General features: G+C 47.1%; 10 protein-coding genes across 10 annotated transcripts; 6 read left to right on the forward strand and 4 right to left on the reverse strand.

Annotated features, from left to right (window-relative positions):
- Positions 1-98: 98 nt before the first annotated feature.
- LACBIDRAFT_297994 (uncharacterized protein) lies at positions 99-950 on the reverse strand (the record flags this gene model as incomplete). The annotated part of the gene is made up of 1 exon (XM_001881565.1): positions 99-950. One exon carries the CDS (start codon positions 948-950, stop codon positions 99-101), a length of 852 nt encoding a protein of 283 aa, XP_001881600.1.
- Positions 951-1,359: 409 nt separating this feature from the next.
- LACBIDRAFT_297995 (polysaccharide lyase family 14 protein) lies at positions 1,360-2,576 on the forward strand (the record flags this gene model as incomplete). The annotated part of the gene is made up of 5 exons (XM_001881401.1): positions 1,360-1,870; positions 1,926-2,013; positions 2,068-2,273; positions 2,329-2,442; positions 2,500-2,576. The coding sequence occupies 5 exons, from the start codon at positions 1,360-1,362 to the stop codon at positions 2,574-2,576; spliced, it is 996 nt and encodes a 331-aa protein (XP_001881436.1).
- Positions 2,577-4,923: 2,347 nt separating this feature from the next.
- Positions 4,924-5,266, forward strand: LACBIDRAFT_297996 (polysaccharide lyase family 14 protein; the record flags this gene model as incomplete). The annotated part of the gene is made up of 2 exons (XM_001881402.1): positions 4,924-5,143; positions 5,193-5,266. 2 exons carry the CDS (start codon positions 4,924-4,926, stop codon positions 5,264-5,266), a joined length of 294 nt encoding a protein of 97 aa, XP_001881437.1.
- Positions 5,267-6,921: 1,655 nt separating this feature from the next.
- On the reverse strand, positions 6,922-7,769 carry LACBIDRAFT_327526 (uncharacterized protein; the record flags this gene model as incomplete). Its single annotated transcript, XM_001881566.1, has 4 exons — positions 6,922-7,004; positions 7,343-7,451; positions 7,472-7,647; positions 7,739-7,769. 4 exons carry the CDS (start codon positions 7,767-7,769, stop codon positions 6,922-6,924), a joined length of 399 nt encoding a protein of 132 aa, XP_001881601.1.
- A 2,406-nt stretch (positions 7,770-10,175) lies between these two features.
- LACBIDRAFT_327527 (uncharacterized protein) lies at positions 10,176-10,878 on the forward strand (the record flags this gene model as incomplete). Its single annotated transcript, XM_001881403.1, has 4 exons — positions 10,176-10,309; positions 10,339-10,485; positions 10,679-10,737; positions 10,787-10,878. The coding sequence occupies 4 exons, from the start codon at positions 10,176-10,178 to the stop codon at positions 10,876-10,878; spliced, it is 432 nt and encodes a 143-aa protein (XP_001881438.1).
- A 1,232-nt stretch (positions 10,879-12,110) lies between these two features.
- On the forward strand, positions 12,111-12,350 carry LACBIDRAFT_297997 (uncharacterized protein; the record flags this gene model as incomplete). Its single annotated transcript, XM_001881404.1, has 1 exon — positions 12,111-12,350. The coding sequence occupies one exon, from the start codon at positions 12,111-12,113 to the stop codon at positions 12,348-12,350; it is 240 nt and encodes a 79-aa protein (XP_001881439.1).
- Positions 12,351-13,999: 1,649 nt separating this feature from the next.
- On the reverse strand, positions 14,000-15,964 carry CFS3.3 (cyclopropane-fatty-acyl-phospholipid synthase; the record flags this gene model as incomplete). The annotated part of the gene is made up of 11 exons (XM_001881567.1): positions 14,000-14,026; positions 14,085-14,287; positions 14,353-14,483; positions 14,534-14,655; positions 14,705-14,893; positions 14,945-15,154; positions 15,216-15,380; positions 15,434-15,492; positions 15,554-15,570; positions 15,627-15,786; positions 15,847-15,964. 11 exons carry the CDS (start codon positions 15,962-15,964, stop codon positions 14,000-14,002), a joined length of 1,401 nt encoding a protein of 466 aa, XP_001881602.1.
- Positions 15,965-16,400: 436 nt separating this feature from the next.
- On the reverse strand, positions 16,401-17,133 carry LACBIDRAFT_327529 (uncharacterized protein; the record flags this gene model as incomplete). Its single annotated transcript, XM_001881568.1, has 5 exons — positions 16,401-16,571; positions 16,623-16,711; positions 16,817-16,915; positions 16,980-17,010; positions 17,062-17,133. The coding sequence occupies 5 exons, from the start codon at positions 17,131-17,133 to the stop codon at positions 16,401-16,403; spliced, it is 462 nt and encodes a 153-aa protein (XP_001881603.1).
- Positions 17,134-17,441: 308 nt separating this feature from the next.
- LACBIDRAFT_294459 (uncharacterized protein) lies at positions 17,442-18,960 on the forward strand (the record flags this gene model as incomplete). Its single annotated transcript, XM_001881405.1, has 6 exons — positions 17,442-17,555; positions 17,611-17,806; positions 17,892-18,344; positions 18,408-18,461; positions 18,512-18,677; positions 18,739-18,960. The coding sequence occupies 6 exons, from the start codon at positions 17,442-17,444 to the stop codon at positions 18,872-18,874; spliced, it is 1,119 nt and encodes a 372-aa protein (XP_001881440.1). The 3' UTR covers positions 18,875-18,960.
- Positions 18,961-20,568: 1,608 nt separating this feature from the next.
- Positions 20,569-22,825, forward strand: lcc4 (laccase, multicopper oxidase, benzenediol:oxygen oxidorectuctase; the record flags this gene model as incomplete). Its single annotated transcript, XM_001881406.1, has 14 exons — positions 20,569-20,690; positions 20,741-20,792; positions 20,846-20,914; positions 20,964-21,111; positions 21,168-21,245; positions 21,302-21,310; positions 21,363-21,390; positions 21,443-21,708; positions 21,759-22,231; positions 22,281-22,301; positions 22,355-22,506; positions 22,563-22,586; positions 22,634-22,692; positions 22,743-22,825. 14 exons carry the CDS (start codon positions 20,569-20,571, stop codon positions 22,823-22,825), a joined length of 1,584 nt encoding a protein of 527 aa, XP_001881441.1.
- Between the last annotated feature and the right edge of the window lie 20 nt (positions 22,826-22,845).

Below are 22,845 nucleotides of genomic sequence, written 5' to 3' on the forward strand. Positions count from 1 at the left end.
CATAACCAAGGTATTACAATGATCTATATAAAAGATTGTGGATTAACGAGACAGTAACGTTCCAAGAGCAGCCATACAGTACAAAATTACACATCCTCTCACATCCCCATAAGGACAGCGCGCTCAATAATGTCGACCCCTTCCCCTTCCCCAACTACTCTCCTCCACTCGGGTGCAACATACTCGACATCATCGTCGATATGCCTCAACACATGCCCCGTCTCCTTCTCCGAAATAAAGCTCAAGTAGCACGCTACGACGCTCATGATATCCACCGCACTTCCTTCCGGGGCCGTGACCAACGCATGGACGGGATCATCTCGCTTCGACTGCTGTTCCCTCAAAAAGCCGTATGAGTATGAGGTAAACGGGGAAATGGGTGACGGTGGTTCTTGACCACGGGCCTCCAAGTAATACGGCAACGCGAGAGAGAGAAAATCCCGAGAGGATATTAATTGTTCGTCGGAGAGGAGGGTGAAGTCTCGGATTCTGTGAGCGTATTTTCCGTGTTGTAAGGGAGCGGGGATGACGAGTGTGAGGGTGTGGGTTTCGTTGGATTCGTCGTATGTGGACCAGACACGTCCGGCGCGTAGGTCGTCGGTGGCATGGATGATCTTGACAAAGTGGGTGATTCGGGTGGTGAGGTGTGTGGGGAGGATGAGGGTGGAGGGTGTGTAGGAGCCTGAAGAGAAAGCGACGGAGAGGAAGTCGACGAGGGTGTGGAAGGATTTTAAGGTGTGTTTTGTTTCTCGCTCGCGATTTGGATAGATGGATCTCTGGCTACTTGAATAGGTGAAAGACGCAAACGCCTTTTGTTTGAGTCGTTTGGCGGTCGTGAGTCGACCTCGCTGTTTGTCGGCCTTTGTTGGTTTGAAGGATGCTGAGGGGCAGGTGACGACGCTGAGGCTGACGTTGCATCTGGCGCGGAGGGGGTGTCGGACAACTGGCATGTCGCTTTGAAGTGAATTATCGAGGTGAGTAATAGAAGGTTGTCTTTGTCGTCTTTATGCTATCGTGATTATAGGAAGGCGTGTTCGTGGGTGGTCGTGACGAAGAGAAACCAGTCTCTGGGTATGGATGGATGGAAGGCAAATCGCGACTCGATCGATGAGAGGGTCGACGAGGGGAGGATAACCAGCTTGAAAGATACGATGTGCCCCCGTTGGGCCTTTATAGAAAGACAGGTCAAGGCAGGTCAAGGCGACGCCTTGACCGGCGTGGGCCATTGTGGTCTTTGTCTCCGTTGATTTGGAAATTCGGTTATTGGGTCCGAGGGTTCTATGTGGCTTGAGGTGAGGCGCTTGGCAAGGCGTGTTGGCATTGGAGGAACTAGGAAAGAAGACTAGTGCGTTCTCGAGGATGGACGACGAGTTACGCCTGGATGGAAAAAATCGATGTCATGGCGCAAGTTCAAGATCAATTCTCCGAAGAGATCCCATCAGCGTGACCGTCACCATTCGCACTATGCCTCCACCACCTCTTTCTCCTCTCATCCCAATCCCCGACTTTCTGACAGGCTTCACAACCTGCACCTCGCTAAACGATAAACGCATTCAAATTGTTGCTCTAGATGACCAATCCCTCGGCGTACACCGTCTATCACATAAGACAACACACAAGACCACCATCCCTCCCTCTCCTCACTCGCCTTCTCCCGACATACCACCTCCCGATGTCGCATGGGGAGCGTATTACCCCAAGGGAAGCATAAACCCGACAGCCCCCATCCCAGGCGGGTTCAGCTTCTACCTCTATGGTCCTCCATTCTTCTCGGAAGCCTTGCAAGGGGCTAAGGAGGTGGTGATGAGTTATCGGATGATGTTGTCCGAGGAATGGGATTGGGTTAAAGGGGGAAAACTTCCTGGAGTCTGTAAGTGCCTTAACCATTCGCTTTCGCTGTCCTACTTGACTCATTGGCAGTTGAGTTGGCGGAGTAGGAGATCTGGCGTATGGATGTACGGGTGGACGGAAGGAGCAGAGGTGTCAGTGTTTTGATTTGAGGGTAATGTGGCGGTGAGTTTTGGGTGACTAGAATTCATGGTACACTTTACTGATGGAGCTGGACAGGCCGAAATCCGTCGGCGAATTATACGCCTACCTCCCACCAACACCATGCAATGCCCACCAACTATCACGAGTCCCTCCACTCTCGAAGGAAAACAGCGATTACGGATATTCCGTCGGCAGGGGCGCTTTTCACCTCGATCGTGCTGTAGGACGGTGGATGAGCGTTGCGTTTCGAGTCAAGTTAAATGATGTCGGGGAGGAGAACGGTGCGTGATATCTATCCGCTTTACTCCGACGATCGTAACGCCTGATTTTTATTAGGTGAAGTAACACTCTACATCGACGGCGCCCCCGTCATCTCCATCGACGGATTATCCCTTTGTTCTTCTGGAGAGGGAAAATTTACGGGAATGCATTTTCAGACTTTCTTTGGTGGTGCGTTCGTTTGTCATCCAATTGTCGTAAATTCTGACTGAGATTGGGTTTGGCTAGGTCATGCCGACGATTGGGCCTCTTCAAAAGATCAGAGAGCTTGGTTTGCGGATGTTACGGGGGTAATCGTTGAATGAGTCCCCCTAAATTAGGTGAGTGCTTCGATCCGGTCCTATATACACTTGCTGAACTTGAGGCCGGACGTAGACACCACGATTGCGTTTTTCACTGGGAACGAGCATCACTGAAAATTCTGTATCCGGTACGACTTCAAGACCAACACACATCTCTGAGGTGCTCCACGAAAGATAAGCGCGGGCACATGGTGTAGTTGGTTATCACGCCCGCTTAGCATGGACAGTTCGGGATATTCTGGAGATCCGGCATGCGGGCGGTCCCCGGTTCAATTCCGGGTGTGTCCAAATCGCAATATGCGCCTGAGGCTTGTGCAATGAGTTGTGGAAACGCTTGTAGCGCTAAGGGCGCTCTTTTTAAGCGCGGTGACCATCACGATTGGCAGCCTCGCCTTGAATCTTTTTGTCAAACCCTTTCATTATATATAGGCTTCGGAGGTTAACAACTTTGGAGAGACCACAAGCTGGTTTTAGCTCAGCGATCAAGCCTATTTCGACGCTTTTTGAGGAGGTAACGATAACAAAGAACAAGACGAGGGCACTAACATCGAGGCTCATAACGGCTGGAAACCCGAGACGAGACATTCGCAAAAACGTCAGGACTTCATTTTGCTCACAATTTGAGAAAAGAACAGATGCCGCAAAAAAAAAAATGGATTGCCACTGCGTGAGCGTTCTAAGGAAGTTTTAACGTTCCAAACGAAGTTCCAAAGGGACAACGATTTGCAAATGCTTGATATTAAATGATTAACCAAGATGAATGGAGTACTATGACCGTTGTGGTATTGGCTTTCATTCTAAGTAATAGCGCGCGGTGATCTACAACTACATTTGTTGTTTGCTTTACACGGCTTGGTAGCGTAGTGGTTATCGCAAGGGTCTAGTGCGGGCCTCATCGTGATAAGTGTGCCATCATCCTGTGATGGCACCGTTCGCACTAGATATGAAGCCTCGTTCGAATCGAGGACTGAGCACTATGTATGTGTGATTGTTTTACAAATAGTTTCAATTTCTGAGCATCGCGATCGGCCTCGCCTTGAATTGTTTTTGTCAAAGGTTTTTAGGGTTACTACAGGTTGTGAAGACATATACTTGATAGGCTTCGGGTGTTGACAACTTAGGAGAGGCCACGAGCTGGCGTTGGCTCAGCGATCAGGCCTTTCTCAATGCAGCTTGAGGAGCAATCGATAAGAAAGAGGGGACTATCGAGGCTCATAACAGCCGAGACGAGACATCCTCAGAAACGTCACGACTTCATTTGCCTACAATTCGAAAAGCTGAACAGAACACTATGACCGCTGCGGTATAAGTAGGCTATCACTCTGGAGATCCAAGTAAGTACGTAGTAGCGCGCTGTAAAGAAATTAATCTTGGGCGTTTACTACTAAATTTGTTGTTTGCTTTACACGGCTCGGTAGCGTAGTGGTTATCGCAGGGTCTGGTGCGCGCCTCACCATCCTGATGGCCTTGCCCGCACTAGACCCACCACAGCCTCGTTCGAATCGAGGACTGAGCTCTATGCATTACGTTTGCTCCATTTGAATTTCTTTTGGAAAAATTGTCTGTGAATGTTAGTGTGCTTGAGTCAATAAGAATTGATATTATTACTAACTTCACACAGCTCGGAATTTTCGTCATGCGTAGCTTTGCTTGCGTGATGAGAGGGTGGCATCCACGCACATTACGTCAAGGCCTCGTTCGAATCGAGGACTGAGCTCTACTTTAGCAATAGTTGGCTCAATTTTTTTTGAAGAAATTATGCGCGATCGTTAGCATGCTTGATGTTGGCTTGATGTAACACTTACAGTGCTTTGCATGTGAGATTGCACTCAAAATCTCACGAAAACTTGTTTGTACTTGTGGTTTGTGGCTGATGTCATGCGTTCTACACCCAAAATCAACCCAAAATGGTTACTTAAGGTCACGAAATACAAATGCAAACAAGTTTTCGTGGGATTTGTAGTGCAATCTCACATGCAAAACACTGTAGTGAACAACTCCGCAGGAGTCAGTCGCGTAAACTACGAGGTCACGGGATGACCAACCCCTCGGCGGACACCGTCACCATCACAACACACAACACCACGATTCCTCCCTCTCCTCACTCGCCCTCTCCCTCTTCCTCCAACTCACCACCTCCCGACGTCGCGTGGGAAGCTTATTACCCCAAGGGAAGCATAAACCCGACAGCTCCCATCCTAGGCGGGTTCACCTTCTACCTGTCCGGTCCTCCAGAGTTGGCGGCTTAGGAGACTTGGCGTATGGATGTACATTGTACGGGCGGATGGGAAGAGCAGAGGTGTCATCATCTGGATTCGAGGTTAATGTGGCGGTGTGGTACACTTTACTGATGAAGCTGGACAGGCCGAAATCCGTTGGTGAATTATACGCCTACATCCCACCAACACCACGCAACGCACACCAGCTATCACGAGTCCCCCCACTTTCGAAGGAGAACAGAGATTATGGATATTCCGTTGGCAGAGGCTCTTTTCACCTCGATCGTGCTGTAGGACGGTGGATGAGCGTTGCGTTTCGAGTCAAGTTGAATGATGTTGGGGAGGAGAACGGTGCGTGATGTCTGTTTGCTTGATGATGATGATGCCTTACTTTCATTAGGCGAAATAACACTCTACATCGACGGCTCCCTCGTTATATCCATCGACGGATTATCCCTCCGGACTTCTGAGTAGGGAAAAATGATGGGAATGCATTTTCAGACTTTCTTTGGCGGTGCGTTCGTTTGTCGTTCAATCATTGTAAAATTTTGACTGGGATTGGGATTGGTTAGGTCATGCCGACGATTGGGCCTCGTTGAAAGATCAGAGAGCTTGGTTTGCGGATGTTACGGGGGTCATTGTTGAATGAGTGAGTGCTTTGATACGGTCCATATACACTTGCTGAACTTGAGGCTGGACGTAGACATCACGATTGCGTTTTTCACTGGGAACGAGCATCACTGAAAATTCTGTATCCGCTACGACTCCAAAACCAACACATCTCTGAGGTGCCTCTACCGAAAGATAAGCGCGGGCACATGGTGTAGCTGGTTATCACGCCCGCTTAGCATGGACAGTTCGGGATATTCTGGAGATCCGGCATGCGGGCGGTCCCCGGTTCAATTCCGGGTGTGTCCAAAACGTGTTATGGCTTGTGCACTGGGTCGTGGAAACACTTCAACGCTTGTAGATAAGACACCAAGGGCGCTCATTTTAGGCGCGGTGTCTACCTGAGAGCACAGCGATTTTTGTCAAAGGTTTTTAGGGTTTCTACAGATCTTGCGAAGAAATATACTCGATAGGCTTTGGAAGTTATCAGCTTTGGAGAGGCCACAAGCTGGTGATAGATAGCTCAGGCCATTTTTAAGGAGGTGACGTTCAGAAAGAGGGGACTGGGGGAAAACAAGACCAAGGCACTTTACATAAATTACATATCATCGAAGCTCATAACAGCCGAGACGAGACATCCTCAGAAACGTCAGGACTTCGTTTTACAATTCCAAAAGCTGAACAGAACACTATGACCCCTGCGGTATTGGCTATCACTCTGGAGATCCAAGTAAGTACTTGGTAAGTACGTAGTAGTGCGCTGTAAAGAAATTGATCTTGGGCCTTTACAACTAAATTTGTTGTTTGCTTTACACGGCTCGGTAGCGTAGTGGTTATCGCGTTGCGTGTAGTGCTACGATGTGTGTCATCATCCTGTGATGGCACCATCCGCACTAGACGCCGCAGCCTCGTTCGAATCGAGGACTGAGCGCTATGTGATTGCCTTTCAGGTAGTTTTCTCAATTTTTTTTCAGTGAGAATTGATGTTATTACTAACTTCGCACAGCTCGGAAGCGTAGTGGTTTATCGCATGCGTAGCTTTGCTTGCAATCAGAGGGGTCGCACGCACATTACGTCAAAGCCTTGTTCGAATCAAGGACTGAGCTCTGCATGGCCACTAGTTGGCGCAATTTTTTTTGAGAAATTGTGCGCGATCGTTTGCATGCTTGATATAACTTGAAGAGGATTAGATGTACGTAATAATGGAGGAAGATTTCATAGAACGAGAAAAATAAGTCAATAAGATTTGATATTATTACTGGCTTCGTGTAGCTCGGTAGCGGAGTGGTTATCGCTTGCGTAGTGAGGTTTTAACGTATGGCACTTCAATGCAAAGCCTCGTTCGAATTGGGGACTGAGATATGAAAAATAACCCAAGATTCATTTTTCTTACATTTGAAGGGGAACAGGCGGGTGGAAAACACGAGTAGACTGCCACTGCGTGAATACTCCAAAAACAGATGAGCGACGAAGTTTCAAAGGGACAGAAAAAGCTGATGCCGCTGTTTAATGTTCAACGTTCAAATTAACGGACCGCTGCGGTACTGGTTATCGTTCAAGAAGTAGGGGGCAGTATACTCGAGTTTTCCACCCGCCTGTTCCCCTTGAATTTACAATGTAAGAAAAAGGAATTTTGAGTTACTTTTTATATCTCAGTCCCCGATTCGAACGAGGCTTTGCATTGAAGTGCCATGCTTTGAAATTTCACTTCGCAAGCAATGACCACTACGCTACCGGGCTATGCGATGTTAGTAATAATAACAATTTTTATTGACTTCTTTTTCTCGTTCTATGAAACCTTCCTCGGAATCCTCACTTTTTTTCTGTTATATCACCTATGTGTTTTGCTATGTACACAATTTTATAAAAAAGAACTCAGCCAGATGTAGTACAACTCAGTCCTCAATTCGAACGAGGCTTTGACATAAGGTGCGTGCATACTGGCACCAGAGCACCACGCAAGCAAAGCTACGCATGCGACCACCACTACGCTACCGAGCAACGCAAAGTTGGTAATAATATCAATTCTTATTGACCTTCTTTTCTGATTCTATAAAATAATCCTCGTACACCTAATTCTCTAAAGAGCACGGTAACAATCGCACACGATTTTCTCAAAAAGACATAATGTGGTAAGTGCTCAGTCCTCGATTCGAACGAGGCTTGACGAGCAGTGAGTTCTTGTGCCATCAATGCGCCCTCGTCGGGTGCATTGATGGCACCACACCGATCGCATGCGATAACCACTACGCTACCGAGCCGTGCAAAGCAACTACCAAATTTAGATCTAAAGGCTCAAGATCAATTGCAATTTTTTTAACGCGCGCTAGTACTTACTTGCCTGGATCTCCAGAATGATAGCCAACATCTCGGCGGTGATAGTACTCCGTTGATCTTGGTCAATCGTTGATCATTTAGCATTTGTAGTCCCTTTGAAACTTCGTTTGAAACGTTGAAGCTTCGGTGAGAACGTTCACGCAGTGATGTTCTTCTTGGAATTTGCTTGGAATTGTATTAAAAAAAATGAAGTCCTGACCTGTCTGAGGATGTCTAAGTATTTACGGGCGTTCTAGCTGTTGAGAACCACGAAGTTCAAGTGCCCTCGTCTTGTTTTTTGCCAATTCCCTCTTCCTTATCGTTACCTCCTCAAGTCGCTTTGCGAAAGGCCTGATCACTGAGCTAATGCCAGCCTGTGGCCTCTCCAAAGCTGTGAACACCCGAGGTGAGCGTGTTGTGTGTTGTGTCGTTATTCATAATCTGGTCACCACTGCATGAATGCTCCAAAAACAGTTGAGCGACGAAGTTTTAAAGGGACAGAAAAGCTTAATGCCACTGTTTAATGTTTAACGTTTGAATGAATGGACCGCTGCGGTACTGGTTATCGTTCTAGAGACCTAAGAAGTAGGGGGTGACCAGATGATAAATAAGTACAGGCCACTGCTGGGTAGAGTCCCCAAGCGGTTCTCATTCCACTGACCTCATTCAAAACTTCACTATATAATTGCAACCAATGTAAACGTAATAGAAGAGATAACCTTACTTGTTGCGTCCACTTTTGCGCGGCTAGAACGTCTACAAGATATGCGTATCATGACTCAGTTGCACAGTGGTTCACTGGTTGTGTCCGCATCAAGTAGACCGGTGACCGTTCTGTATATGAGAAGTACCTGCGATATCCAGACCGGTAAATCTGAGTTTAAATCCACGTACCGCGCGGCTCCCACGCCTGTTTCCATAAAAGGTTCGATGATTTCTGACCTCCCCTCACTGGACACATGACAAGATAATCTGCACTGAAATACTCTAAAAATATCTTTTGAAAGTTCCTTATTTTATTTCTGTTTTCTAGTAAGAAACATGTAATACATCTACAAAGATTGTTTTCAATAAATGAAGATTAAATACTTATAAAACATGTTAAAAACAGATAGAAACTTATTTGAAAGATATTGGGTTAATTTGAATTGTCTATATTTCTTGGTAGAAAACAGGGAAAAAATAAGGAACTTCCAAAAGATATTTTTAGAGTATTCCAAGACAAATTATCTTGTCATGTGTCCAGTGCCTAAACAATAAGCACGTGTCGCACGACGCGCATCGCGTTTCCACTGTATTCACGGTCTCCGTTGCGTGAAATTGACGCACTTTCTCATGAATGGCACATTTGTAAAATCTGGAGTGGTTTCATTCATACCGGACAACTTCTTGGATTTCTGTTACTCATCCATTTTGTCACTTAGCTATCTGTTCTTTCTTTTCCCTCCTTGTTTGAGTAGATAGTAGCCTATATTTTTGGGAGGTTCTCGTTTTCTTGCCATGAAATATGTACATTCAAGGTTAAAGAAAACACAAGGATTAATATAAACATATATCGGCTGTGCTTCTGGGGTGCATAGCTGAAAGACGATTTTCGGTTGGACGCAAGGAAATCGTAGACCGGGAAGATTTGGCGTGGGCCGGACCGGATTGTTAAGGGGAGGTCAAAAATCATCGAACCTTTTATGGAAACTGGCGTGGGAGCCGCGCGGTACGGGGATTTAAACTCAGACATACCAGCCTGTATATCGAAGTTCTCATATACAGGCTGGTCACGAGCCTAGCTCCTCCTCACTCGCCCTCTCCACCTTCCTACAACATACCACCCCAACGTCGCGTGGGAAGCTTATTACCCCAAGGGAAGCATAAACCCGACAGCTCCCATCCTAGGCGGGTTCAGCTTCTACCTGTCCGGTCCTCCAGAGTTGGCGGCTTAGTAGACTAGGCATATGGATGTACAGTCGCGGACAATCAAACCCCGCTTGTTTTATAACTCACGACTTGAGTATTTTGGCACAAAACTAACTTCATATTCGGACTCCTAGAGCTCGAAAACGTCAGAAAATGAATTTTCCGGGTTTTTTACACGTGATTTTTGGTCGCGCCAAAATTTTGGACAATTTCTATACGCCATATGGTATCTAATTATTACCCGGCACACTCGATCGCCGTCTCTAATGTGAACCGGCAAGCATCCAGGACATTGATTACTCTCTTTTGCCATTTTGAAGTTTTTTTTTTGCATGTTCTTGGTATCAGTATTTGCACCAACTCCAGTAGTGCCATGAGAAGTGGTAAAAAATGGGTTATGAAGAGTCATTATTTCAATAGGATTAGAAACTCGGGCACTTATTGTCCTCCAAGACAGTCCATCTCATGATGCCGTTGTCATTTTCTGTGAATTCCCATGAAATTGGGGATCTCGATTGGTCATATCTATTGGATATTTTTTATAACTATGTACTGGACTGTAATCAGCACTCGAAACAGAGTCGATTGCATGTTTTTCCATGTTTTTAGCGAGTTTTTGGTGGGCGCGCCAAAATTTTGGGCTGAAATTCTTGAAACTGCCCGTACCGCCTCATGGCCGGTGTGAATACTCTTCTAATATTCAATGCTAGTATATTTTCACTCTACCAAGGCTCTGGACTCAGTTTGGCGGTCACAAAAAGGGGGCACAAAAATAAGCGGGGTTTGATTGTCCGCGACTGTACATGCGGGCGGAAGGAGCAGAGGTGTCAGCAGTTGGATTCGAGGTTAATGTGGAGGTGAGTGTCGGATGACTAAGATTTATGGTACACTTAACTGATGGAGATGAACAGGCCAAAATCCGTCGGCGAACACCTTCCTTCCACTGCCAACACCACGCAATGCTCACCACCTATAACGAGTCCCTCCACTCTCGAAGAAAAACAGCGATTGCGGATATTCTGTCTGCAGAGGCTCCTTTCACCGCTGTAGGACGCTGGACGAGCGTTTTGCGTTCAGAGTCAGGTTGAACGATGTTGAGAAGGAGAACGGTGCGTGATGTCTCTTTGATTTGACAATCGTGACGCCTGGGCGAAATAGTACTCTACATTGACAGCTCCGCCGTTATCTCCATCGACGGATTATCCCTCCGAACTGGGAATGCATTCCAAACTTCTTTGGCGGTGTTTTGATCTGTGATTCAATCATTGTAAAATTGACTGGGATTGGGATAGGTTAGTTCAGCTCCGGTGATTGGGCTTCGTCGCAAGATCAGAGCTTGGTTTGCGGATGTTACGGGGGTCATTGTTGAACGAATCCCTCTAAATTAGGTGAGTCCGTCTTGAATACACTTGGTGAATCAGTTTTGTTTTCAAATGGAATTCATCAGCAAATAGTGCTTTTTGAAAAACGCGGAAGCACCACCAGTATTTTTCGCTGACCTGTCCTCGGAACAAGTAACTCTGAGAATTTTGAAGTTCCGACTTCAAAAACAACACACATCTGAGGTGCTTTACACAAGGTAAACCCATGATAACCCTCACCGCGGGCACATGGTGTAGTTGGTTATCACGCCCGTGGAGCGTATAGAAGATAAGTTAGGGCATGTGGGCGGTCCCTGGTTCAATTCCGAGTGTGTCCATCATCTTTGATTGCTCTTTTTAGGTGTGGTGTTGGCTTGAGAGCATCGGCCTCGCCTTAAATTTCTTCGAAGTAGGCTTTCTACAGATTTTGCGACGACATATATAGGCCTCGGAGGTTAAATCCATTAATAATTTTGGAAAGGCCCCAAGTTGGTGTCAGCTCAGAATGCAACTTGAGGAGGTGACGATCAGGGAACTGGGCCAAAGGCATTTTATTTATAACAGCCTGCGGCCGTGGAAAGCCTGGGACGAGACATCCTCAGGACTTCATTTTGCCTACATTTCCAAGAGGAACAGGGAGCACGGAAAACTTGAACTGCCACTGCGCGAACGTTCTTAACGACGTTTCAGCATATCCTCAACGATTAACGATTAACTCTAAGATGAACGGAATACTATGACCGTTGCGATATTGGCTATCATTCTGGAAATCCAGATGATTAAGTAGTAGCGCGTGGTAAAGAAATTGATCTTGAGCGTTTACAATTAAATTTGTTGGTTGCTTTACACGGCTCGGTAGCGTAGTGGTTATCGCATGCGTAGCCTTGCTTGCATGGTCAGAGCTGAGAGAGGTGCTCTGGCGGCATGCGCGCACCCTACGCAAAGCCTCGTTCGAATCGAGGACTGAGCATTCTCCTGAGTTGTCTTCTCTTTTTTAAATTGTGTGTGATTGTAGCAGAATACATGCTTGTGCGTAATGATTGAGGAAGGTTTCATGCAACGAGAAAAATGAGTCAATAAGAATTGATATCATTATCGACATCGCATAGCTCGGTAGCGTTATGGATTTCGCTTGTGAAGTGCTTTTAAAGGATGGCACTTGGGCACAGGAAAATCTGCATGCCATCTGCGGACACAGGTTGCGTGCCAGTTGCGAACCGAAAAGAAGTATCTGCGGTCACTTGCGTGCAGACCAATCCAGTTGCGTGCACATTAGACCTAGTGAGCCGAGTATCTGCGGGCATCTGCAAGCATCAGCGCACCTTGCTGAGATTTCATATTTCTTGAGATTTCTTCAATGAGCACCATAATTATCCTTCTAGTTTAACGTATCTGGATCACTCTGATTCTTTCTGACTTGTTGGTTCGTACCTATAGGTCTGTACTAAGACCATTTTTATGCTGAAATGTACAAGTAACGCAGTGTCTGAGGCTATGACTAGTCAGCCACCGGCTTCTTACCATTATTTTCCTTCTTTATCGGACGTGATTGTGGTCGATTTTTTTCCAGAGACTTCGGGACTCAATAGCCAATGTCTGCCATTGGTGAGTGATGGAGTCTCACCTCTCGTTCAGACTTGCTCTCTTCTTCCCATCCCAACTTGATTCCACACCAAACGAGGGACATTAGGGAAAACCAACTTTGGAAATCGATGAAAATCTCTCGTTATTTCCTGACTACTTCCCCAGAAAACCTGGATTCCAGTGTTTCCCCCAATTTCCTTGATTAGACCGGTGTCAGCGGATTTGAAGGAAATTCTTGGGACATTCATAATGTATTTCACTGTCATTTCCCTCACATTTACAATGTATTTCAATGACATTTCCCTCACATTCACTAATTTTGGAACCATTTCATTCATGGGATTCATAAATTATACTGGCGACATATATTGCTCTATGAAATGACCAAGATGTCCTGCATCCAATCAGCATTCCACCTGCGATATACTTGTGTTCAGCTTGCGGTACACTTGAGATACATCTGCGACACATTTAAGATACACTTGCGAGAGTTAGTATCCATTGCGAGACTTGCGTACACTTGCGTGCGACTTGCGCATCACTTGCGATACACCTGCGAGACCAATGCGAGACACACTTACGAGAATCTGCGCACAAAATGGATGTTTGCGAGCCACCTGCGGTCAACTTGCGAGTAGGCATGAGTAAATAAGAACTAAAACTCTTGTGTAGAAAATTGAACACTGTATTCCAGACTTGTATCGCATAGCAGTGGCCACATTTCAAGTTCTCAAGTGAAGATTACATTTCTTTAGTTTAAATTTACTAAGTACTATGTTGTAGTAGACTATCTATCTGCGTGACAACTGCGATACCTGCGATCCTTTTTGATTATCTGCGAGACACTTGCGGTCACCTGCGAACGGGTGGTCCGCAAGTGACCGCAAGTGGCACGCAGATTTCTATATGCCCATGGCACTTCAATGCAAAGCCTCGTTCGAATCGGGGACTGAGAACTCTAAAACAGAACTTCATTTTGCTTACATTTCCACGAAGAACAGGGGCATGGAAAACTCGAGTATACTGCCACTGCGTGAATGCTCCAAAAAGAGTTGAGCGACGGACAACAAAAGCTTAAGGTTTAATGTTCAACGTTTAACCCCAAAATGCATAACAATCTGCAATTTTGTACAATGTCCAGGAACTCATGCAACATGCACGGACATCCATAGAATTTTGTATTCATGTAATAAAGAGAGCTTCGATTCCACATCCCAGGCTCGGCGGGTGGGTGGTTTTTCTTTCTTTTGTCTAGTCGTGGCTTCATTTCTCATTGTTCCAGGCTACGGCATAACATGGTAATAAAAAATTGATTGTATCGTATAGATATGCTGTCTAGGGGTATGATGTGTAGTAAATGCTGTCTACTGATTATAAGGGTAAGTAAGAGACTGAAAGTCACATTTGGTCGTTTGCAATCGCAAAATCAATCACAGCGAACAGGCGTATCATTCTAAGTGAAGAGGAGGATGTCAAAAAGGGTTTTAATCGCTGAGATGAATGCTACCCACTTGGCGAATAAACGTGAGCATATGGCAAGTAATATACCCCTTTGCGAAGCCAGCGCCGGCATATGCAAAAAGGTATTCCCACTTCCGCTTGAACGCCGCGTACTCGTGAACATCTTGGAGAGCCGGGTAGTCTTTTATGATGAGCTCTTGCGTCAAGTTCGCTTCCAAACGCCTTCCCCATTCTCGAAGCGTGCGGGGATAGTCTGAAGAGAAGTACATATGTATGAGACGGGATAGAACATTGTGTCGATATAATAAACAGACTGACGGGCTGCGTGGTTCTCGACGCCCTCAAGCGTGAATCGGCTTTGTGATCCAGCTTGAGCAGCGGTGATCAAGGCTGTCGCGCTGGGCAGGCAAGAGTTAGGCCACATATATTTGCGCATGAAGTCTTCAGCTCTGTGGTAAAAATTAAGAAAATTCGGGAGGAATTTTTCAAACGAACGTACTGATAACTCGAAAACCTTGACTCTGGGAAGGTGGAGGAGGTGACGACGATCGTAGCGTCTTTTGATTTCAGAGCAAAGTCTACCAGTTTGAAATAAGTGTTGTAGTGTTTCGCTCCGACATGCTACAATGTTTATCAGACGACTTCCCTTGTGCTTGAGAAAGAAACTCACCTCAAGCATTTCGACACTGACAAAGGCGTCGAACGCCTTTTCGAATTCGGCTGGAATTTCACGGTAATCAAGAAGGTGGACTCTGATTCGGCCCTCCAGACCAGCCTCTTTGATGCGTTCTTCTGCGAGGGATTTTTGTTCTTTTGATAGTGTCAATGTATCAACTTCGCATCCGAAAGAACGCGCAGCCTGAGTGACTACTTAGACGAATTGAGAAAAGATTGCTAATCGCGCACATACCTCAATGGCGAGACCTCCCCATCCACTGCCAAATTCAAGAATTCTGTGTCCAGTTTTCACACGCGCTGCGCGAAGAACATGGTGGATTTTCCGTCGCTGAGCCGCTTCTAGATCCCCAGGTGTCGGCCCCACCTCGAGATCCCCTCGAACACCGCCTTCTGCTTCGCTCCACAGAGCGCATGAGTACATCATCTCCTTGCTCAGGAATGCCTAATGACGTCACGTCCTTGAGTTGGAGTTCAAAGATGATAGGCAAGAATCAGTGACTCACCTTGAATAATTCGTTAGATTGGTCGTAGCTGGCGATAGCATTCAGACGCGCTTGAGAGCGTGTCTGGCCGAGGAAGCTGTTGTAGAGCCCGCTCATCGCTGAGGATACTTTTGCGACGGTTGAAGAAAGTGTGTTGGCCATCCCAGACTCGTTCTCCAGCCACAGCTATTTGAGTGATTTTAGCATCTGTTGGGAGATCATAAACATAATCCACCTACGTTCATAGCTCCCTTGAGGCTAGAGACCTCGACATCCCCAATCATATATGCTTCGCTGACTGTTGGTCGAATGTCCGTTAATGACCTGTGCATGCCAGGCAGCTTGGCAGAAGAACTTACAGCCAAGATCACCAGATCTAGAAGTATCCGAGTCAGCTCAACTCAAGTTTCTAAGAAGTAACATGCCACTTACAGTAAGATCCTCAACCAGAACGTATCATTGATGACGTTGAGTTGCACATCATTGCATCCCTTTTGGTATGTTCCGTAATAGTGTGTCCCTTCAGAATCGGAGATAGTAAGGTGCCCGATGGTAATCGCGTTGTCGAGGACCGCAAGTATCGACGTGCGTGCTAAGGTAATGTCGTAGACGCATTAGATTGTTTTCTTGATGCAAGCGACAGTTTACTTACCAAAGGACACTGCCCAAGAACGGGGGCTCAATGCGTGTAGAGAAAAACGGGGCGCGGCTTTGAGCACGGTTGAAGAGGTGGGGAGGTTAAGGCAAGATGAAGAGATGATTGAAGGCATCGCGGTTGAGAGGCTAGTTGTTTACGAGGATTGAATGTTGAGGGAATTGCTGGAATGAGGGAGGGAGCTTTGTCTTATATGCCGCTGGCGACACATGTCGTTGAAGGGATCTCCGTGGTTGAGTGTCACAACCTGGAGAGTAGATCTGAGGAACGGTGGCAGCAAAGACAACATATCCGCGGGGAGTCAGATGGACCATGGGCAGCGACGTGATTAGGAGATGCAGTGATTGCTGGATGTCCACGGCAGAGGTTGCACGGCTCAGGGACTTGCTCGTGCCCTATATGGTGCGCCAAACCTCCAAATGGACAGTGCGGCATGTAAGACAGACATGGGTGAATGGATCACCAAGGGATCCCACCTCCAAGACGGCATACGGCCCATCTTTGCGCAAGGAGATAGTATTCGTCTCCATCCAGAGATTAATTATCACCTCTCAATCTCCGACAAAGCGGGATGACTCTCTCACCTTTCCGAGCTGGAAAACCAAATAAATCAAAGCGCTCTCATGGTGTGGAATTCCGTCTCGACTGGCTGTCGCGCCAGTGATGATTGAGGCCGTCATGCTTTTTCGTGAATCAGCTTCGCTTAGGTTACCCACTAAAACCTAAAGATGATCAATGACTCCCCTCCGCGTAAAGCCATATGCTAAATTTACCTTGTCATTTTGTGTCAATCTAGCCGCGGAACCAGTTGAGCCATCGTCAGCTCGGGGACCGCTTTTCTCGCCTTGAATTGAATAGCAATCTGTCCGAGGTGGTTACCTCAGAATACGAACTTCGAAGAGATGACCCTGATCAACAATTTTTCAGGGAGTAAATGACAGCTAGTGTTTAACGCCCAGTCACTTACTCGTCAAGTGGAAACTGAGCTCCTCGGACTTGAGACATATCGTTTCTTCGCGCAGACTCCCTCGGAACTCATAGGTGCTGGTCTGAGCTTCCCAGGTTACTATGATCATCCTAGAACACACCTCGGTTTTTACAGTGGTTAATGACATCACCTGCGGACTTACTGTATGTCGTCCCACACGTCCCATGAAGTATCTGCGGGATAATCATATTGACCGCCTGAGTGGTCTTAACAAGGTCACTCACTCTCCTTGCGACACGAAGTCTCGTATTACCCCAGCAAAATAAAGTGTTACTGGACTTTATCCGGTAAGGCATTGCCATACTTGGCGCTCCATTATGATTCGTCACGAGCATAGAGAAAAAAACGAAACGAAGGGGGCACAACCTGTGCTTAGGTTAATTGGATTCAGATATCGCCATTGGTACAGTTTCAGTCTTCAGGGGAATTCTTGCTGAATCTTGAGCTTGAGCTCATGAGCGGTTGCCAGTGAAAAAGTCCCATATTTGGTCCTGCTTACTACAGATGTCAACGAGGTCACGGGGACACTACAACATCACGTCTTCGAACATGGACCTTCGTTTCCCACTGTTTCCCTTTTGCTCATCGTCGCCACCCGCACATCATGCATTTCTCGTCTACGCTGAACCCACTGTCTAAATCTAATGGCGACGTTCCAATTGCGATCGTATCGTATGAGGGAAAGAGGAAATTTGTGCTGAAGACGGAGACTTTTGAGGTTCGTCGCGCGCGTCTATAGATATTCTCACTGGCCTGATGCTGAGGTGTATTAGGATATGATTGATCTAGTTCGGGGATACTTCAATTTAGCGCAGGACCCCACCTTCATCAGATTAGAGACGTGCACACTCGACGTTTGTCAAGGGAGGTCCATTGAAGTTGATGCGAGTGCCTGGGTGCATATGTGGCGTGTTCTAGACGAGATTACTGTTGTGGCCGCTCCAGAAAATAGAACTATGGCTCCAATCGGTATGTGCTTTACAACCTCTTCATACGCGATGCGGCACGTTAAAGCGGAAAAAACTAGGAGAGGCGAACCCTCACGCGACACCAGTTCCCTCGGCACCTGACACATCACCCTCCATTTCGACCGCTGTTCTACCTGCAAACCAAGAGCAACATACTCCGCCTGTGGCTGGTCGCAGTGCGCTCACCACAACATCACCGGCTCCTTCCATTCCAACTGCTGTTGCACCACCAAACCAAGAGCAACATACGCCTGTGGCCGGTGGCAGTGCGCTCACCATTTCGCCTTCCCTATCGCTTCACGGTCTACTTCTTGAACGACCCAGTAAAACTCCACTCATGGAATACGTATCCCACGGCGAACGCGACAACGACGAATCAGCGACGGACGAACTTGTGGAAGACAGTGCGACGGTCGGTCAGGCAACCGACGCGCCATCTTGGTTCATTTTGAGCAGCCCAACTAACGAAGTCAAGTTGGAGAAAAAGCTGAATACGACGACGACGGGAGATGGTAGTACTACATGGGAACACAAAAAGCGTGAGTGTTTGACTCGAGATAAGATTGGTGACACCTTATATTACGACTTTTTTTTTACCGTAGCCCGCGCACCGGCAACATCTTCTACCGAAAACGACGTCTTTACTTCCACCAAAGGTACTTCTTTTCCTCCCCCTACTAAAATACCACGCTGATCATCCTTTCAGGCTCAGAAATCGGCACCAACGACGTTGGCAAACAGGCGAACGAGCGGTTCAGCATTTCCATCAAGGGGCCTGACGGCCGTTCCCTCGATTTCAGGCTGAAAAAATCGCATACGGTACAAAAGGTCCTTTTAACCGCGTGCAAGTATTTCATGGTGGACTTTCATAGGTCAGTGAGCTTCGTGCGTGTGGATGGTGATTCTGACGTACATGTATCTGCGTTGCGTTAGTGGGTATTTGTGTAACGATGACGATGACGCCCTTAACAATTCGGACACGGTGATGCAAGCTGGTTTGAGGAATGGATCGAATTTGGTTCTTTGGGTTGGTCAACCGGAGTCGGAGAGTGGGGAGGAGGAGGATTAGTAGCTAGCTAGTCTTCATTCTGTATCTGTTTACTTGTACTTGCCCTCATCGAGCGCACTCAGTGTTGAAATAAATTTGATTGCTTTAAGAACTCCAAAGCAAGGATGACAGCCAACTGCATGATTGTAGACCAGTCCGAAATTTCTTTTGAATGCGCTTATTGAACACTAACCAACGACTCTCCAACGTTTTCGAAATGAAGCGCTCACGATTCCTGATGCAGCCTAAAGTCAGGCCACGTGATTCGAACACGCAGACCGAACAAAACTCCAAATCGTGTTTAGGCGCACCCTAAAATTCCACTGCATCCTGTCCCCTTCGGGGTGACATACGAAAAAATTGGAACGATACAGAGAAGATTAGCATGGCCCCTGCACAAGGATGACACGCTTTCCCGGAGTGGTAGACCTACGGGTCTCAATATTTATTTTTCTTCGTCGTATAGGCTACATAAATTACTTTTTCTATAAAGCTTGGCTCTAAGTAACCACGGCCAGGATTTGACACAATCTGAATTCTCCTTGCCGAAGGGAAGTTCCTTTGTTTGTGGCTATTTCTCAAAGGCTTCCTCCCGCCTCACTCCGAGCGCCGAGCCCAATCCGAAATCCATTGATGTGGCATCATGCCAACCAAGAAACTTGGAGGATCTATCCACCACGCGCACTACTGCTCACCGCAGCACATACCTGTCCATTTGAAGATCCTATGGGGTCATATTGCACGAAGTTCTACCGCTCTAGTGTCGAAGAACCAGCTTGATTTGGCACAATGATTCACCGCCCCAATCCCCATCCGTGGACTGCGCCTTTGCAGTCACATTGTCATTTACCATATCATGAGCACAACCCTTCCGAACAGTCGCGAAAGGACTTCCCGATGCCTTTGTCGAGGTTGCGCCGTAAAAAGCAAAAACACGGCTTCACCCGTGCTGCCATCTATTTTACCTCCGCTGCGCAGTTCGCGGAGGTGATTTATCAATCTCGTCCTCGACTCGGAGCGGTATCTATTAGCACGTGGTGAGCTACATATGGTGTAAAAGATCCGTTCACAGCTCACAAAATGCCTCCTTAGATTTAGGCGTTAATCCAACACCGGATCTCCCTCGACGAATATCGTGATGTATCTGAAACGAGGGAACTCGCAGTCTTGAATGGGTGCTTCGCGATGAATACAAAAGCGGCGACGAAACGGCTTGGTATTTCTGCCAAATCCCGATGCTTGTCACTCACGGTGAGGTTCATCCACATAAATTTGAATCAGAGGTTGTAATCATACGCTACCACCACCAGTCGGTCTACTGATTTGTATCACGCCTACAGAGTTGAATCGTTCCATCGTAATGAGTTGCTGTGCCGAGTGTAGTTCTTGGCAAACGCTTTTCAGTCAGCCACACCAAATTCTCTTTCGACGAGTCAGCCCGGGTCAGAACTCACCGACCGCCCTCACTCAACGCCAAAATCGTAGGTGAAAGACCTCAACGGACGACCTCCGATAAGTTAGCTGCGTCCAAAGCTACACGGCCGAATTGCCTCGTCAAGAAGAGATTCTTACACCGAATACCAAGCTTATTGCCACGCGAACAAGTAAACAACTTAAACGTCGGCGTCTAGACCTGGACTTCAATAGTAAGTTATTGGCTCGTTCTTTTCCTATAAAATGGCTCTCATTTTCGCATCGAACCCCAGTCTCCCATCATGATTTTGACACTCCTTTTCGCACTCGACTGCCTTGTCTCTTTAGCTCAAGCAGCCGTCGGCCCGGCTGCGATTCTGAATGTCGCAAATCAGGTCATTGCCCCCGATGGGTTCCAGCGTTCGTGAGTAGAATTTGTACCCTCCAAGATACTTTTTCCTCATAACGCGGTAGAGCCGCTCTTGTTAATGGAGTATACCCGTCGCCGTTGATCATAGGCAATAAGGTAGCTCCTCGGGTTCACCGCGATGACAGGCACTGATAGCGCGTGTTGGGTAGGGTGACACCTTCAACCTCAACGTCGTCAATTCCTTGACGGATGCGACGATGTTGCGGAGTACAAGCATCGTAAGACTAATCCTGTCTTTATCACTGACTCATTCATTTTATATCGCAGCACTGGCACGGAATACTCCAACATGGATCGTCTTGGGCCGACGGTCCCGTCGGCGTTAACCAGTGTCCTATTTCCCCAGATCACTCGTTCCTATACACGTTCTCTGTTCCGGATCAAGCGGGCACCTTCTGGTACCATTCACACTTCGGTATTTCCCACTTTTCGCTGTTTATTCACTATTCTTAGCGATTCCATCCAATCTAGGAACCCAATATTGTGACGGTCTGAGAGGCCCGCTGGTTGTTTACGACCCAAATGATCCTTACAAACATCTCTATGATGGTCAGTCATCCACTTTAACTGGTATGCGGGGTCAAGTTAAACGTATCTTTTGACAGTGGATGACGGTTCGTAACGCGGATATTGAAAAAAACTGCCATTTAACTGATGAACATGCAGAGTCCACTGTTATCACTCTCGGCGAATGGTACGCAATTAAATACCTCTCTACGAATGACAATGATTCAAGGATTCAAAAGGTACCATACCCCCGCCCCTTCAGCCGTTGGTGTTCCCTCTGCTGATAGTACCTTAATTAACGGCAAGGGCCGTTCTGTCGGAGGTCCTCTGGTAGATCTCGAGGTACTCCGCGTGGAGCACGGGAAGAACTATCGATTCCGACTGGTTTCGCTTTCTTGCGATCCTAACTATATCTTTTCCATTGACGGCCACCAACTTACAGTTATTGAGGTCGATGGGGTGAACACTCTGCCCTACACCGTCGATCAAATTCAAATTTTCACTGGTATGTAAATCACTGGTCATTGCCATTTGCCGCATAAACATGTTTCATAGGCCAACGTTACTCGTTCATCCTAAATGCTACGCAACCTGTGGATAACTACTGGGTTCGTGCGCTCCCCAATAACGGGTTGAATGGTCTTGCTCGTGGATTTACGAATGGTATCAATTCTGCGATCCTTCGGTATGCGGGTGCTACAGAGGCAGATCCTACAACATCACAACAAACGGATCCGACGCTCCTTGATGAGTCACAACTTGTCCCTCTCGAAGATCCCGCAGCTCCGGGTCCCCCTACTCTTGGAGAAGCCGACGTCAGCATCAACCTCGCGTTAAGCTTCAACCGCACCAACGCTAGATTCTCTATCAACGGAGCGTCGTTCGAACCCCCTTCAATCCCGATCTTGTTACAGCTTCTTAGCGGAGCTCGGAATGCTCAAGATATTCTTCCCGCAGGATCAATCTATACTCTTCCACCAAATAAAGTCATCGAGGTCTCCATTCCGGCTGGCGTTGTAGGCGGTCCAGTGAGCACCGCTTGTCGCATTTGCCGAAAACTCCCTGATCCTGTCACAGCATCCATTTCATCTTCATGGAGTAAATAATTTTTTATCCATCATTCCCCATTGCTAACCGTGCGCTCCTCGCAGCATCCCTTTAGTGTTGTCAGAAGCGCTGGAGCCGACGCTAGCTACAACTATGTCAATCCCGTTAGAAGAGACGTTGTGAGCCTTGGTGCCGCTGGAAGCAACGTAACTATTCGCTTCACAACCAACAACGCGGGGCCATGGATCATGCACTGGTATGATATTTCCGTGATCTTTCTTGCCGGCTTGATACTCAGTATCTTTTCTCCAGTCACATCGAGTGGCATCTAGAGCTGTAAGGAATCGAGAATCTCGTTACGGTAGATCCTGACACTTTTTCAGCGGCCTCGCCGTCGTCTTTGCAGAAGATACCCCCATTGCTGGTGCTCAAAATACTCCAGGTATGGCAATTTTCGGAGTTGCCGAAAAGTCGCTTACCTTTGCCCGCTAGATTCTTGGAAGGAATTGTGCCCCATTTACAAGGCATTGCCGGCCACAGCGACCTCGGTGACGATTGTTCCTACCGTCCCTTGATCGCCATTCTACTCATTCTT

The sequence above is a fragment of the Laccaria bicolor genome, genomic scaffold (genome assembly GCF_000143565.1).
Source record: "Laccaria bicolor S238N-H82 LACBIscaffold_13 genomic scaffold, whole genome shotgun sequence".
Classification (NCBI taxonomy): Eukaryota; Fungi; Basidiomycota; class Agaricomycetes; order Agaricales; family Hydnangiaceae; genus Laccaria; species Laccaria bicolor.